The following is a 13,445-nucleotide window of genomic DNA, read 5'->3' on the forward strand; positions in this document are numbered from 1 at the left end:
GAGCTCCATCCTTTTTCCTAGAAATAGAAGGTTAAATTATTACAGAGCCAGCCAAGAGCAGGAAATACCTCCAAAAGCCAAATACAGCATTCTTTCATTTTCGACTACGTTCTCCGTCCTTGTCCGTCTCCCTCTCTGTATCAACAACAGTAACAAACCGATCATCCTTTTCACTACCTCCTAAACCGGCGATTCGTCCCGATATTTCGGTCTCGCCAGTGTGCTATCCGCATCCATCCTTCGCCGATTCATAGGAACACCTCCATGTCCGCGTTCCACTTCGCTCTTATTCAACCGTCAATCATCCGAACGCGACGTCGTTTTCTTCTTTCGAATTGAAAAGCACAAATCTGATCAGCTATTTCGAGTTTGTTATCATCTACTGTTCGTGAATGTTTTTTGAATCTGTTTTAGTAAATTATCTGCTTTTGTTAATTTCATTAATATTCAGCTTAATTAGGGTTTTTATTGTTGTATTTTGTGAAAATGATGAGATATTAGTGTTCACCGTGTTGGATCTGGCATTTGCTTCTTTTTATCTGTTTGGTTGCTGAGAAAATGCTGCACACTTCTCTTTCTCTATCGATCTTTTGTTTCTTAAATTATTTTTAGGACGGCTGTTTCTGAATGAAGTAGAAAAAATTGTTAATAGATTTTTTATAATAAAAAATCAGCAATTAGGTTGCGATGTTCTTTGGAGTAGAACTTTCTTAGAAAAGATTACTTGTATTGGTTATGTTTCAACAGCTAATAAGAGTCAAATTATGCATTCGGAGAGCATTCAACTTTGACTTTTTACACACTATTCCTTAGAAACTAAGAAATATTAATTAAAAAATGCAATATATTTATATCTCAACTTAATTATATATTGTTGTTTTTGTAACTTTTATTGGGTATCTGAAGGAGACTAGTTGAACATTGTATTTATGGGTTATGAAATAATGAGAATATTTCATTTTGACTGTGTTGGAGAAAATTGCCGGATGTTTGACTGATTTTGTCATTTCATTTTATTGAATTTTATATGTTTTAGAGACTGAATCATCAAGAGCCAAAAGAAAAATGAAGGGCCTTGTTGGGATGAGCTGGGTGTAAAACTGCAGTTGAAGTGAAAGGATTAAGATGGGGATTTTTGATGGGTTGCCTGTTCCTCCTGACAAAGCAGTGAGTCATTTATTTGTTTATTTTGGGGTGTTTTTGTAGAAGTTTAATGCAATATTTATTTTATAATGTGCATCGACAACTGTTGTTTAGCCAGAGTTTTGGTTTGCGCAGTAGATTTCAGATTTTAATTCAACATCTTGACTAGAATTATTAGATTGGAAGTTGACTGTGTTATTTTGGCATGAAACTGCCATGTGATTATAAATTTACATGATAAGAGCCTATGATGAATCATAAATGTGTGTGTTGCCACAATATGTATATCTTTCTTGCAGTAGTAGATGGTGCTGCATCTTGCAAAAACAATTTAAGGGTTGTCAAGCATCTTTAAGTGTTAATGTGGAAAGATACTGTATTTAATTTCATGATGGTCTTTCTATGATTGATTTCATGTCAAGTGACAGCAACTTCATACCAAATTGTTAATCATGTAATCATATAGATCATTCAGTAATGTCATGTAGTTTATTGTCATCTTCCTTTTTATTATTCTGTTGTTGTTTTTCTCATTCCCCTGGTTTGCTCCTTTGGTACAAAACAGTATTTAAGAGAAGAGCTTTCAAGAATAGATGAGAGTTGGGCTGCTGCACGTTTTGACTCATTGCCTCATGTTGTCCATATTTTAACCTCAAAAGATCGCGAAGCCGAAGCCCAAGTTTTGAAGGAGCAAAGTGATGTTGTTGAGGATGTCGTCGATGAAGTTGTGCAATCTTATCATAGTGGCTTCAATAAAGCAATTCAAAATTATTCTCAGGTTCCTTAAATATTTTTCTATATGCTGATCTAAACATGCCTATTTCTAATTTTTATCAATTTTCTTGCTTCTGTGTATCCAAGATAGCGAAAGATAGATTGTTTTCCTTTCTTTTTTCTTCCTTTTTTTTTTTTTCAAATTCCTTAGATCAGTTTCATATAAAATATCAATGTTTCCCACTCATAATTCAAAGTCAGGGATCATACTAAAGAAATTGCAACAATTTTTTAATGGTATTATTCTAAAAACACCACATATTTAAGTATACACTATTTTACAGATTGGAGCCATGTCAATGACCAAGGATTATTTTTTGCAACCCTGATGTAAACTAAAAGAATACAATAGAAGTCTGCTAAAAAGCAACTTCCTTTCACTTATTTTCAGATTGGATGTAGATGTAAAATCTATAGAGTGTGTAGTTTGTGTTACCTTCTGACTACATATGATACAATTTGACTGCATTGATTTGCCAGAATCTCGAGTTCATTCCCAAACAATTTTATTTCACTTTGGGTTCTAGTATAAACCTCCTAAGCTCCCTCCCGACCATGGTGCAATTGTTCAACTGTATGTTTTAGGTAAATTTGTGCATTATTTAGTAAAGTTTTGTTGATTTCAGTAGATGTTTAAATAAAATTTATATCAGTAGCTTTCTCACTGTTGAAGCTGTTGATTTTCAAAGTTTATCATCCAAAAATAACAATTCTCTAGCCAAACATGTTTCCAGACTTGTTTCCCACAGATGAAGATTGTGATCCAGCTGCCCCTTGTTATAATGGCTACTCAGTTGCTTTAGATTACATATTTTTATATGTTTTTACCTATTTCTATATCAAGAAATTCCTAACTTCATTCACTTTTTTCTTCTAAATTGTTGCTTGTATTATTCCTAAAGTTTCCCTTTTATGATGTAAAAGCCTGATCAAATGCTTCTTCATAAAAAAAAGTGATAAATGATTGGTTGATAAAGAATTAAGGGTGATCGTCCATGGGAGGAGTGAGTGAAATTGTATGCTAGATTGTGATGATTTCATCACAAGTTCTGTGGGACTAGATGTACTCATAACCTCATAAAGGATTATCATATATCTCACTTCTCTGGAATTTGACAAAAAAGAGCTGGTGCCTATTCTTGATTATCATTTTTTTTAATTTTTCTTCCAGATCTTGCGGTTATTCAGTGAATCTGCTGAAAGTATCACTGCATTAAAGATTGATTTGGCTGAAGCAAAGAAACGTCTTGGTAACCGGAATAAGCAATTGCATCAGTTGTGGTATCGGTCTGTTACACTACGACACATAATCTCTCTTTTAGAACAAATTGAAGGCATTGCTAAGGTTGGTCTAAATTTGCCAGCAGATTTTGTTAATGATTTGCATAATGAAAGGATTTGCTCTACTACCACGCTACAATTCATTAGCATAACAGTGTTCATGGCAGAACTATTTCCATGTCACATATTTTGATGTTCTAGAACCAATCTACTGCTGCTTTTTTTTTGGCTTAGGTTCCGGCTCGTATTGAGAAACTCATTGCTGAAAAGCAATTTTATGCAGCAGTTCAATTGCATGCTCACTCATCATTGATGCTTGAGCGAGAAAGTCTTCAAACGGTGGGTTGTCAAACTTCCTGTAATTAGCTCATGAGAATGGTCCATGCCCTTTATTGTTTGTTTGGTTTAAGTTAAAGTTCTGTTTTATCTCATATTGCTTCCAATTCCTAGATTTGATGGTGGTGACTTAGGACATCATAGGTTGTTGGTGATTATTTACTGGCTCTACACTGCTTATTATGGATGTCCCACAAATGTTTTTTTATCACACACCATTCTTGTTATAATTGTCAAAATCTAGCTTTGAGATTTGTTTGACTTGTAATACGATACTTTTGGAGGTATGGAAGCAATATCCTTTCTATGAAGGTCAAATTTCGCTTAATACTGGTTCAGGATTTCAACATGGGGTTTTTGTACATGTTTTTGATTATTTTATTTTTTTTTGCTGGCTTGACCCTAATATGTCATGTAATTGGTATTTTGGGAACTTCGAATTTACTATGATTATTGTCTCTCAGGTTGGTGCTCTTCAAGATGTGCGATCTGAGCTGACAAAGCTGCGAGGAGTTCTCTTCTATAAAGTTTTAGAGGATTTGCATGCACATCTTTACAACAAGGGAGAACATGGGTAAATAGAATTTTGATGGCATTTTGTGCTTTATTTTTATTTGCCTTTTGTTTGCCAATTTATACCCTCTCCTATATTGCGTGTGGAGAGTGATGCTCGTTCTTGCTTATATCACATAGATCATGTGTTTTATACTGGGAGCTTCTCTTTTATAATGTTAAAGAAAAGTGATGACATTTTTAGGAAAGCTTCTCTCTCTGTTGTGATTCTTAAGTTTGCTGGAACTATTGATCTTTTGAATGTTAATGCAAGCTATAATTTGAGACCTTTTTTTTCTGCAATTGAATTTCCTTATATTAGTTTGATTATTTTCTGCAGCTCAGTTGCCTCAAGCATGCATGAGAGATATGATGAATTGCCGACTACCGTAGCTGTTACTTTTACTATGAGCAATTCACAATCTCTATCTCGAAGAACGAAGTTGATGAAAGGTGACAATCATAGCTTTGCTGATGGATCATACAGGCCAAGCTCTATTGATGGAAGGTAAGAATAACTTTCTTCATAATTCAGTGCTATTCTCCCTTTGCTTTGTACTTCCCTTGCTCATTAATTCTCTCTTACTCTTGACATTCCATTTTTCATGTCTATGAAATGATTCCTAAGTTTAGAAATAGATTGTTTGTGTTTGTTTCTCCTTTGAACAATCATATGCTTTCCTGATCTCTTAAATGCTCGCTCACATCATTAAGTCAAATTGTTTTGACCCCATATGCCTTTCGATGTTCTAGTTAAGTTTTCAAGTTTTCAATTGGTTACTTTTAGATTGAGTAATTCATAGCTTTATTGTGGCCACTTTCTTTCCTGCTTATTAATTGTCACTTATGAAGTCAATATCCTTTAGGCAAAATTTTCCAGTTCATTTCAGCTATTTCCATTCCATCACTTTGGGGGGTGTTTTCAAATTGGTTTCATATTTTCAATAGAAGTGCAAATTGTGAAGATTTTCAAGATTCAGCATTCATGGATATGTATAAGATTTTTTTGAAGTGTTTATTTTGTAGTGATCAGCTGTTATTTGTTGTTATTTTCTGACCATTCATGTCTATCTTCCTTCACAGTTCATTTGATGGTCCTGATGAGGATCTTGATATATCTGATGAGGCAACGCCCGATGGGCACATTGGATCAATGAGAGCAAATGGTGGCAATGGGAACATGAAGGACATTAAAATTGTTTCTCATCAAATACCAAGTTGGCTTTCAAATTCTACTCCAGATGAATTTATTGTATGAACATTATACTTAAAAACCAGACTTGTGTTGAATTTGTGGTGGTTATTTTCATTTTCTCTGGGATGAAGTGCTGGTTTTTACATTTTCATGCAGGAAATTATTAAAAAGAGTGATGCTCCACTTCATGTGAAGTATTTGCAGACCATGGTTGAGTGCCTCTGCATGCTGGGCAAAGTTGCAGCTGCTGGTGCAATATTATGGTTGGTTATCTGGCTGGTGCACTTCATGTATTATGTTCCACTGAAGGGGAAAAAATCCAATTTCTGTGGTCTTCATATCTGCAACTATACTAAATTAGTAATGATCACCCATGTGTATGGCATGAATTTGTTATGCTATTTATTTTATTTTCCTCCTTTCCCCTTTAATGACCGGATCTGTATTTGAACAACATTTATCAAGGGAAGTTCCGTCTCTTGTTCAGTTTTCTTGTATACATTATTGGCATGGTTATGTTCCTTGTCTAGTTATACAAAACCAAAAGAAGCATTGTCTTATTGAATGTTTAAGTCATCTTACAATTCTATTCATGCTCATATAGAACTAGTTAGTGCTTGGAGAGAGTTTATGACATTCTTTGCCCTTTTTTTTTTCTCAACAGCCAAAGGTTGCGTCCTACAATTCATGACATCATCACTTCCAAGATAAAAGCTCATTCAGAACTTGTCAACTCTTCAAGGTCTAGCAATGACCAAACTGCCCAAACCAGAGGTCTTCATTCTGTGAAAGGACAACTAGAAAGCTACCAGTTGTCAAAACAGAAGCGTCAGAATGGGATGTCATTGTCACGGACACTATTGGCAGTAAGCCCTGTCTCACCAGTGATGGCTCCCACAGGGAAAGCACAGGCTGCTGCAAAAGAGCTTCTTGATTCAATTTTGGACATTGTTGTTCGAATATTTGGTAGGCTACTGGCTGCCATCTTTGTTAATATGATTTGAAAAAATACATTTACCCTTGACACCTTTGTTGGTCTAGAGAATCATGTCATTGTTGGAGAGCTTCTGGAAGTAAAAACTGCTCAGAATGGTGACATGAACACACCAAGGTCGTTGACAGCAGATGCAAATTGGAGCCCAGATTCTGAAGCATCTCAAGTTACTGGAGGTTACAGTATTGGCCTTTCCTTGACAGTTTTACAGGTACTTGATGAATGAAGTCAGTGCATTTGAATGTCTGTTTTCTGGTAGTAAACCTTTGCTCATTGTTATTTATTGTTTTCCTTGTATAATTGTGTGAAAGAGTGAATGCCAACAACTCATATGTGAAATTCTGCGAGCTACTCCTGAAGCTGCATCTGCAGATGCTTCTGTACAAACTGCTAGACTGGCGAGCAAGGTCCCTTCCAAGGGAAAAAAGTGGGTAACATTAATTCTTACAGTGTTCCTTGCTTCTTTATGGTACATTTTCTTTTGGGTCTATAAGGGGGTTTCTTTAGGTCACTTTCAACCAGTCAGAAAAGCTCCTTTTTTGTAATTTTCTAGTTCTTGTGTCATGTAATCGTGTTTCATTCTCTTTGAATGAAATATTCTTTTTTTTTTTTTTTAATATATAAAAAAAATGAACAGTTTTGTTTTATCAGAAAGATTGTATAGCAATGCCCTGCCAATTCTAATGTGTTACAGGGATGGGTCAGAAGATGGGCTCGCCTTTGCTTTTCGCTTCACGGATGCAACTATATCTATTCCTAACCAAGGTAGCTGGTATTCATTCTTTTGTAATGCTGTTGTTTCTGCTTTGTTACAATCTTGAATAGTTTGAAATTAGGCCCGTTGAAAATTTATTAGAATTTACTGAAACCATGCTTTAGATGACAATCTTATAGTAGTAGGGATTCTCCTCTCATCTTGATTTAGAAGAAAACAGTCACTGGTGACTTCATGTTTTTTGCCCCAATGATGCAATGGCCGCATCCCCAATTATGCTTCAGTTTTCATTTGTGTTAACTTTTTTTCAATCATTTTCTTTGTTGTTAGATTTGTTTTTCATAGGCTATGGGTTCCTGTCTGATTAATCCATAAGTTTCATGGTTCCCCATGTTATCAATTATTCAGGTGTTGATCTCATTCGTCAAGGATGGAACAGGAAGGGTCCAAATGTGTTACAAGAAGGCTATGGGTCTGCTGCTGTCTTGCCTGAGCAAGGCATATATCTAGCAGCATCTGTATACCGTCCTGTTCTTCAGGTTAGTGACTGACATTGACCCAGAGTGTCAAACTTGAAACGTATTACGTGTTCAAGGCTTATCTTGTTGGGCTTGTCTAAAGTGATTTTTTTTCTGCAGTTTACAGATAAGGTTGCTTCAATGCTGCCGAAAAAGTATGCCCAGCTTGGGTAAGCTTGAAAACCACTGTGCTTTTTGTTGGGTGACGTGCATATGCAATCAAAGGTCCCATTGCATGATCCACACTATGCATATTTGAGTGTAGATATTGGGCCAAAATTTTCTTTAGATTTTTCTGTGTTCCAACTTCCTTTTTTATTCATCACTTGGCTGAATTCAAGTATTGCACTAAATGAAAATAACGTGCCAAAGTCAAATAGTGGAGGCAGGGAAGATGCCTGGCCACCTTCCAACCAAAATTTTACTCTTTTTATATAGTTTGTCCAAATTCTCATTCCATAATCAACTACAGAACAGAATCACTGTATTTGATTCCATTTCTGTTAAGGGGCAGAGGGGTTGTTGGCATTCAAATTAGCCAAAGTGAGCTAACGTGACCCGAGTATGGTCTCGTTACATCATTACCTAGGTAGTTCAATTTTTTTTACATTTGCTTAGAGGTGATCACAATGAGTGGGCATCTGTGGTGTTTATTTATTTTGAACTATTCAAAGATTGCTGCACAGTTATTTTATGTGTTTCTTGTTATTTGTGTTTTTTTGTCTAAGAGACTCTCTGGGGATCCTGATGTGATTTTTGTACTCTTTGCTTAAAAAACTGCAGGAATGATGGATTGCTAGCTTTTGTGGAGAACTTTGTGAAAGATCATTTTTTACCAACTATGTTTGTGGATTACCGGAAGGGAGTACAGCAGGCTATATCAAGCAAGTTCTTCTATATGCTCCAAAATTTAGTTTCACTGTGTTGATTGTTTAATAATGCATGATATACCTTTTCATAAATTAATTAAGTTCATCATACACTTGTTAATATTCCCTTGAGTAGTTTATCTTGTTCAAGTTAATATACCATCAGCAGACATATTTGTTTGAAGATGCAACAGTGTCAGTAGATCGTAAGACAATAGGTTGAGTGCCGAAATCACATGGAAAATTGGAAGAATATTTTTTACTAGCATTTTGAAAAAAATAAAAATAAAATAAACTGTTCCTCCCAATGAAGAGCTTCAAATCGCTTATGGAGGTCTCCTCTCTCTAAAGCAAACAAACAAGGGGGGCACTGATTTCAAGGGTTTCCCTTGTCGAGTCAGCTTTCGAGGCCTTTTCCAAGGAAAATCCTGAATTGGATCCCAAATTTTTATTTTTTTCTGCTCAAGGACATGGAATACAAATAAGCTACATGATAATCGAAGTACCTTGACCAATTTTAATGATGCTGAGAGAAATTGCTGTTAGAATCTACTGCACATGCATGCTCAATAAGAGATTGTTGAAACTCATTTGCTCTGTTGTTGAACTCTCTTTTTTATTGTTTATACTGTTTAAAATCTAATTCTGGAAGTACTATCACAGGTCCAGCTGCATTTCGTCCAAGGGCCCATACTGTTGCTCCATATACACCATCAATTGAGAAAGGTCGACCTGTCTTGCAGGGACTTTTGGCTATTGATTTCTTGGCAAAAGAGGCAAGCATATCTTATCTTTCCATTTTGCCATTCCTTGAATAAGTGCAATTTTTGTTGGGTTTGAGAAGATCTTGACTGTGATGCTTTTATATGTTATGGAATGCTTTTTGACGTTTCCTGTCAGTTAGTTTTAGTCTGATGTATTGGATTTTGTGATGTCTAATGAACACTTATCCTTAACTCCAGGTGCTTGGTTGGGCTCAAGCAATGCCTAAATTTGCTGGTGACCTTGTGAAATATGTACAAACTTTCCTCGAGCGAACATATGAAAGATGTCGGACATCATATATGGAGGCATTTTCCCCTTTTCTTTTCCTATTAACCATAAGAATCATTAGTGCTGTTTGCTTAATCTGTCTTTTACAATAACATCTAATTTTATGTTTCTCGAAAGCATTAAGTTCTTGCTTTGTTGTTACTGTTCCTGAACATTGAAAATAGATGATTTCTGCATGTGCCTATAAGCCTATTTTTGTATTGTGTAGTCACCATGTAGCATCCATCAGCTAAATTTGTTGGTAATCTTTCAGGCAGTTCTTGAGAAGCAGAGTTATATGCTGATCGGAAGGCACGATATTGAGAAATTGATGCGATTTGACCCATCAAGTGCATATTTACCAAATTCAGTTGGTGAATCAAACATGGTAAACAGTGCTTCAGATGCTGAATCTTTAGAGATCGAATCAGAATTGAATGAATTATTATTCAATCTGCAACCTATCAAACAGGTATGTGTAATTATATCAGCTAGTTGTATTTTTTATTACAGGGATTTATTTTTGTCCCTTTTGTTGTCACAAAGTATTGCTCTCTCTTAGGGGTGGGGATGTGGCAGGGGCGGGTAAGATTACTAGAATTCTATTGTACTTAAATGGTTGAGGTGCTTGTTTTGGAGACAGTTCCTTCATTACTGACTGGTTGAGTGGACATTGTAATTGAACTTTATTGAGTCTTGTTGATGAGTTTATCTTCCCTGCTTTGGACTCTCTCTAAAATTTGTATCACAGATGCAAATTGATTTTCTTTTCCTTTCATGTCTCATTTGCAGGAAAATCTAATTCATGATGATAACAAGCTTATTTTGCTGGCTTCCCTTAGTGATTCACTTGAGTATGTTGCAGACTCAATTGAAAGGCAAGTTCATCTTATTAGAGCAATAAGTGTGTGCTTTAGTATTCTTTTTGTTTGTTGCATGAATAAGCAATAGGAGGAAATGAGGAAGTCAATTAAGAAACATCAATCTTCTATTGTCCAAAACTAGCCCTTTGTTCTTGGCTTGATGACACCATGATGCTTTCCTTTTCTGCAATTCATTATCTGAGCTGCTATAGTATGCTTGGTGGCTATATACAAGTTCTGTATTGAAGTATTAGGTGCCTTCTACACTAAGGGTGAACCTTTGTTGGAACTTATGGTCATCAGGACATGAATACCTATTTGGAATAGACATGAAGATAAGGGTGTTCTATTGGTTGTGAACTTTCAATCGGTGCCAACCATTTTGTGGCATATCGTGGGCCTCAAAAATAAATGACAACTAAAATCCCATGGAATACTCCTTGATTGACTATATCCTCATGTTTGCGCTCTGTGGGATCAGGCTATGTGAACCTTCCAACTAGCAAGGGTCTGACTAACCCCTATCGAAGGCACTTGAATGTTTGGAGAACCCTTCTCAAAGCTCATTATCTTTCGTATTTAGAGGGTGATAATTGCAAATAGATGAGCTTTACTCTTGATTTACCCCTTCAAGACACTTGGTAAAAATTGTTGTTACCTTTTATCTCCATGATAATATCTCCATATATTTTGGGTGTGCCACTTGCTATGGTAGTATTTAATTTAATACTTTAGTTTATTTTTGTCACTGATAAAGTGCAACTGTAGAAGGGACTAGTTCGCATCTTCTATCTTCTCTGGGATCAATTTTTTATGCAATTCTGATAAATAGAAAATTGTTGTTTTTCAAAACTTCATTCATTAGAAAATACCAGGCATTAACTTTATGTGAGATTTTGTTTAATTTATAGGCTTGGGAAAATAACCTCACGATCACCAAATCAAGTAGCAGATAAGGGCAAGACACTAGCATCATTTGCTGATGATTATAGAAAATTGGCTATTGACTGCCTAAAGGTTTTGCGTGTAGAGATGCAGTTGGAGACAATATTCCATATGCAGGTTTGAGAAACACGTGTATTCCAAGAATTTAATCCCTAAATTGGAAGTGATATCTTTCAAATTAACTCTTCTGAGGGAATACCTTCAAACAGGAAATGACCAACAGGGTGTACTTGGAGGACCAGGATGCAGAAGAGCCAGATGACTTTATTATTTCACTCACTGCACAGGTCAGTGTCAATGATGTATGGTTGGCATATTGGTATTAAACAGTAGATGTCCATTTCAATCTTCTCCTACAGCTTGTGTGGACAATTTTTTTAGATGAAACATTGTTGCATGGAGCATATTTTGGAGAATTTTACCTATCTTGCTCAGTGTCTTTTAATGCAATTGTCATCAAATTTTATATAATTTCTTCAGTTTTCCTGTATGTTCTTGGAATCAAATGTTACATCTCTTTCCCTTACTGTAGATAACACGTAGAGATGAGGAAATGGCACCCTTTGTTGCGGGAGTGAAGCAGAATTACATATTTGGTGGAATTTGTAGCGTCGCAGCAAGTGCATCTATCAAGGTTTGAATCTCTACTCTTGAAAATTTGGCTGACTCTGATGTTGTTTTACTTTTTTTTTTTTTCCTTGCCCTTTAAAATGCTAGGTACCTGTTATCTTCCATTTTCACGCTACTAATTGGAAACACAATGTCTTATCAGGCGCTGGCTGACATGAAGTCCATTAACCTTTTTGGAGTTCAACAAATATGCCGAAATTCAATTGCGCTGGAACAGGTAAACTTTAATACATAATAATTTTGTAATTTGTGGAATCTGGCATCCTTCTATTAACCTGATGATATCTATACCAAGAATTGACTACTGATAGTTGAAACGCACCTTGCCATTAGATTGTATGAAAAAAATGTGGTATAATTATTTTTATTGGCATTTTACAGGCTCTTACAGCTATTCCATCAATTGATAGTGAAGCTGTACAGCAGAGATTAGATCATGTCCGAACATATTATGAACTGCTAAACATGCCATATGAGGCAAGTCACTGGAAACATAGTTTATTTTTGTTAATAAATCCCTATACTGCCATACTAAGATCGCTGTCGTCTCCTGAATTTTCAGGCCTTGCTTGCTTTCATCACAGAACATGAGGGCTTGTTTACAGCTGCAGAGTCAGTTTCTATGACCCTTTTTCTCTTGGTCACTGGTAAGAACTTATTTAATATTAATCAAATAAAAACATTACATTGATTTTGCAGGTATATCAATCTTTTAAAGGTCAACGTCTCAGGGAGAGAAACCCCCCCAGATGCACAAGATCGAGTATTGTACATTTTATCTCATTAACTCTTTCATTGGTGGGAGGAGGATTATTTTGTTGTGAAAATCCAAGCGGTTCATTATTAATGTTGCTTCACAAATGTATAGAACCGATAATTTACTTGTTTCAAGTTTGTGGATACGGCCAGATGCAGAAAGCGAGTTTCATGGATATCACCTTCCAAGTATGCAGAAAGCCACTCTGTGTTGAATTCTTGGGGTATATTGCAGAGGTAAGGGGCTTGTCAATGCTTTTGTTATTGTAGCGTCTTGTGTAGTAATATTATTTTTGTATCCGTCTTTCCTTGGACCAGGGTTGAGTACTAGCTAGAAAAATAATTGATTTATTTTTCTTTTTACTTTGTAAATCATTCGTGTTATTATTTTCCCCAGATCCTCTTAGCACTGAAAGTCTAGTTATTATTTTTAATAAAATAAAATAAATGCTAGGCATCGAACTTGTTTATACTCTGTATAAGAGGTGGTCAAAGTTAACCGCAAAGTTTTTGACAATACACGCAAGCACATTTCATACTGGATTAGCTTGCACCTTACTATGTTCTATTTGGTGGCTTGGTGCCATTCGATCTCTGTTGATTTACCGTTGAAAGATTTGGTAGTAATCTAAGATCCTTAGGGCTCTTGCCGGAAAAGAAACTATGGCTGGTCCACTGGGCCTTTTAACTATCCTTGAATTCTTATTTTAGCTGACTGGCCAAGACCATTATGATTGACATGGCGTCGTGTTGAAGCTGAAGTCGTGTTAGAATTGACAACCAACCATTCTGTGCCAAATGACAGAGTAATCTCAACTGGTAATGGTGTAACTGGAATGATT

The 13,445-nt window shown here is 35.8% G+C and overlaps 1 protein-coding gene across 3 annotated transcripts; it reads left to right on the forward strand.

Moving 5' to 3' along the window:
• The first annotated feature begins 4 nt into the window (after positions 1 to 4).
• LOC7479858 (exocyst complex component SEC8) lies at positions 5 to 13,073 on the forward strand. 3 transcript variants are annotated; one of them, XM_006379472.3, is made up of 27 exons: positions 5 to 384; positions 1,037 to 1,167; positions 1,709 to 1,921; positions 3,089 to 3,262; positions 3,433 to 3,537; positions 3,999 to 4,108; positions 4,427 to 4,594; positions 5,170 to 5,338; positions 5,438 to 5,544; positions 5,946 to 6,247; positions 6,323 to 6,486; positions 6,587 to 6,702; positions 6,970 to 7,043; positions 7,399 to 7,529; positions 7,629 to 7,678; positions 8,292 to 8,392; positions 9,041 to 9,153; positions 9,340 to 9,447; positions 9,684 to 9,881; positions 10,202 to 10,287; positions 11,184 to 11,334; positions 11,427 to 11,504; positions 11,750 to 11,851; positions 11,990 to 12,064; positions 12,229 to 12,324; positions 12,410 to 12,459; positions 12,547 to 13,073. In XM_006379472.3, exons 2-27 carry the CDS (start codon positions 1,126 to 1,128, stop codon positions 12,632 to 12,634), a joined length of 3,171 nt encoding a protein of 1,056 aa, XP_006379534.3. In that variant the 5' UTR covers positions 5 to 384; positions 1,037 to 1,125; the 3' UTR covers positions 12,635 to 13,073. The 3 variants fall into 3 exon arrangements, with proteins under 3 accessions (XP_006379534.3, XP_024462256.2, XP_024462258.2); XM_024606488.2 differs by having other exon boundaries at positions 5 to 367; XM_024606490.2 differs by having other exon boundaries at positions 5 to 367; positions 6,970 to 7,040.
• Positions 13,074 to 13,445: the final 372 nt, after the last annotated feature.

This window comes from Populus trichocarpa, chromosome 8, assembly GCF_000002775.5.
Source record: "Populus trichocarpa isolate Nisqually-1 chromosome 8, P.trichocarpa_v4.1, whole genome shotgun sequence".
NCBI lineage: Eukaryota > Viridiplantae > Streptophyta > Magnoliopsida > Malpighiales > Salicaceae > Populus > Populus trichocarpa.

Coding starts and splice junctions, on each gene's coding strand:
- LOC7479858 (XM_006379472.3), top strand. CDS start 1,126: ATGGGGATTTTTGATGGGTTGCCTGTTCCTCCTGACAAAGCA. Junction 7,679..8,291: donor AAAAAGTATGCCCAGCTTGG/GTAAGCTTGAAA, acceptor AAAAAACTGCAG/GAATGATGGATTGCTAGCTT. Junction 11,335..11,426: donor AGACAATATTCCATATGCAG/GTTTGAGAAACA, acceptor ACCTTCAAACAG/GAAATGACCAACAGGGTGTA.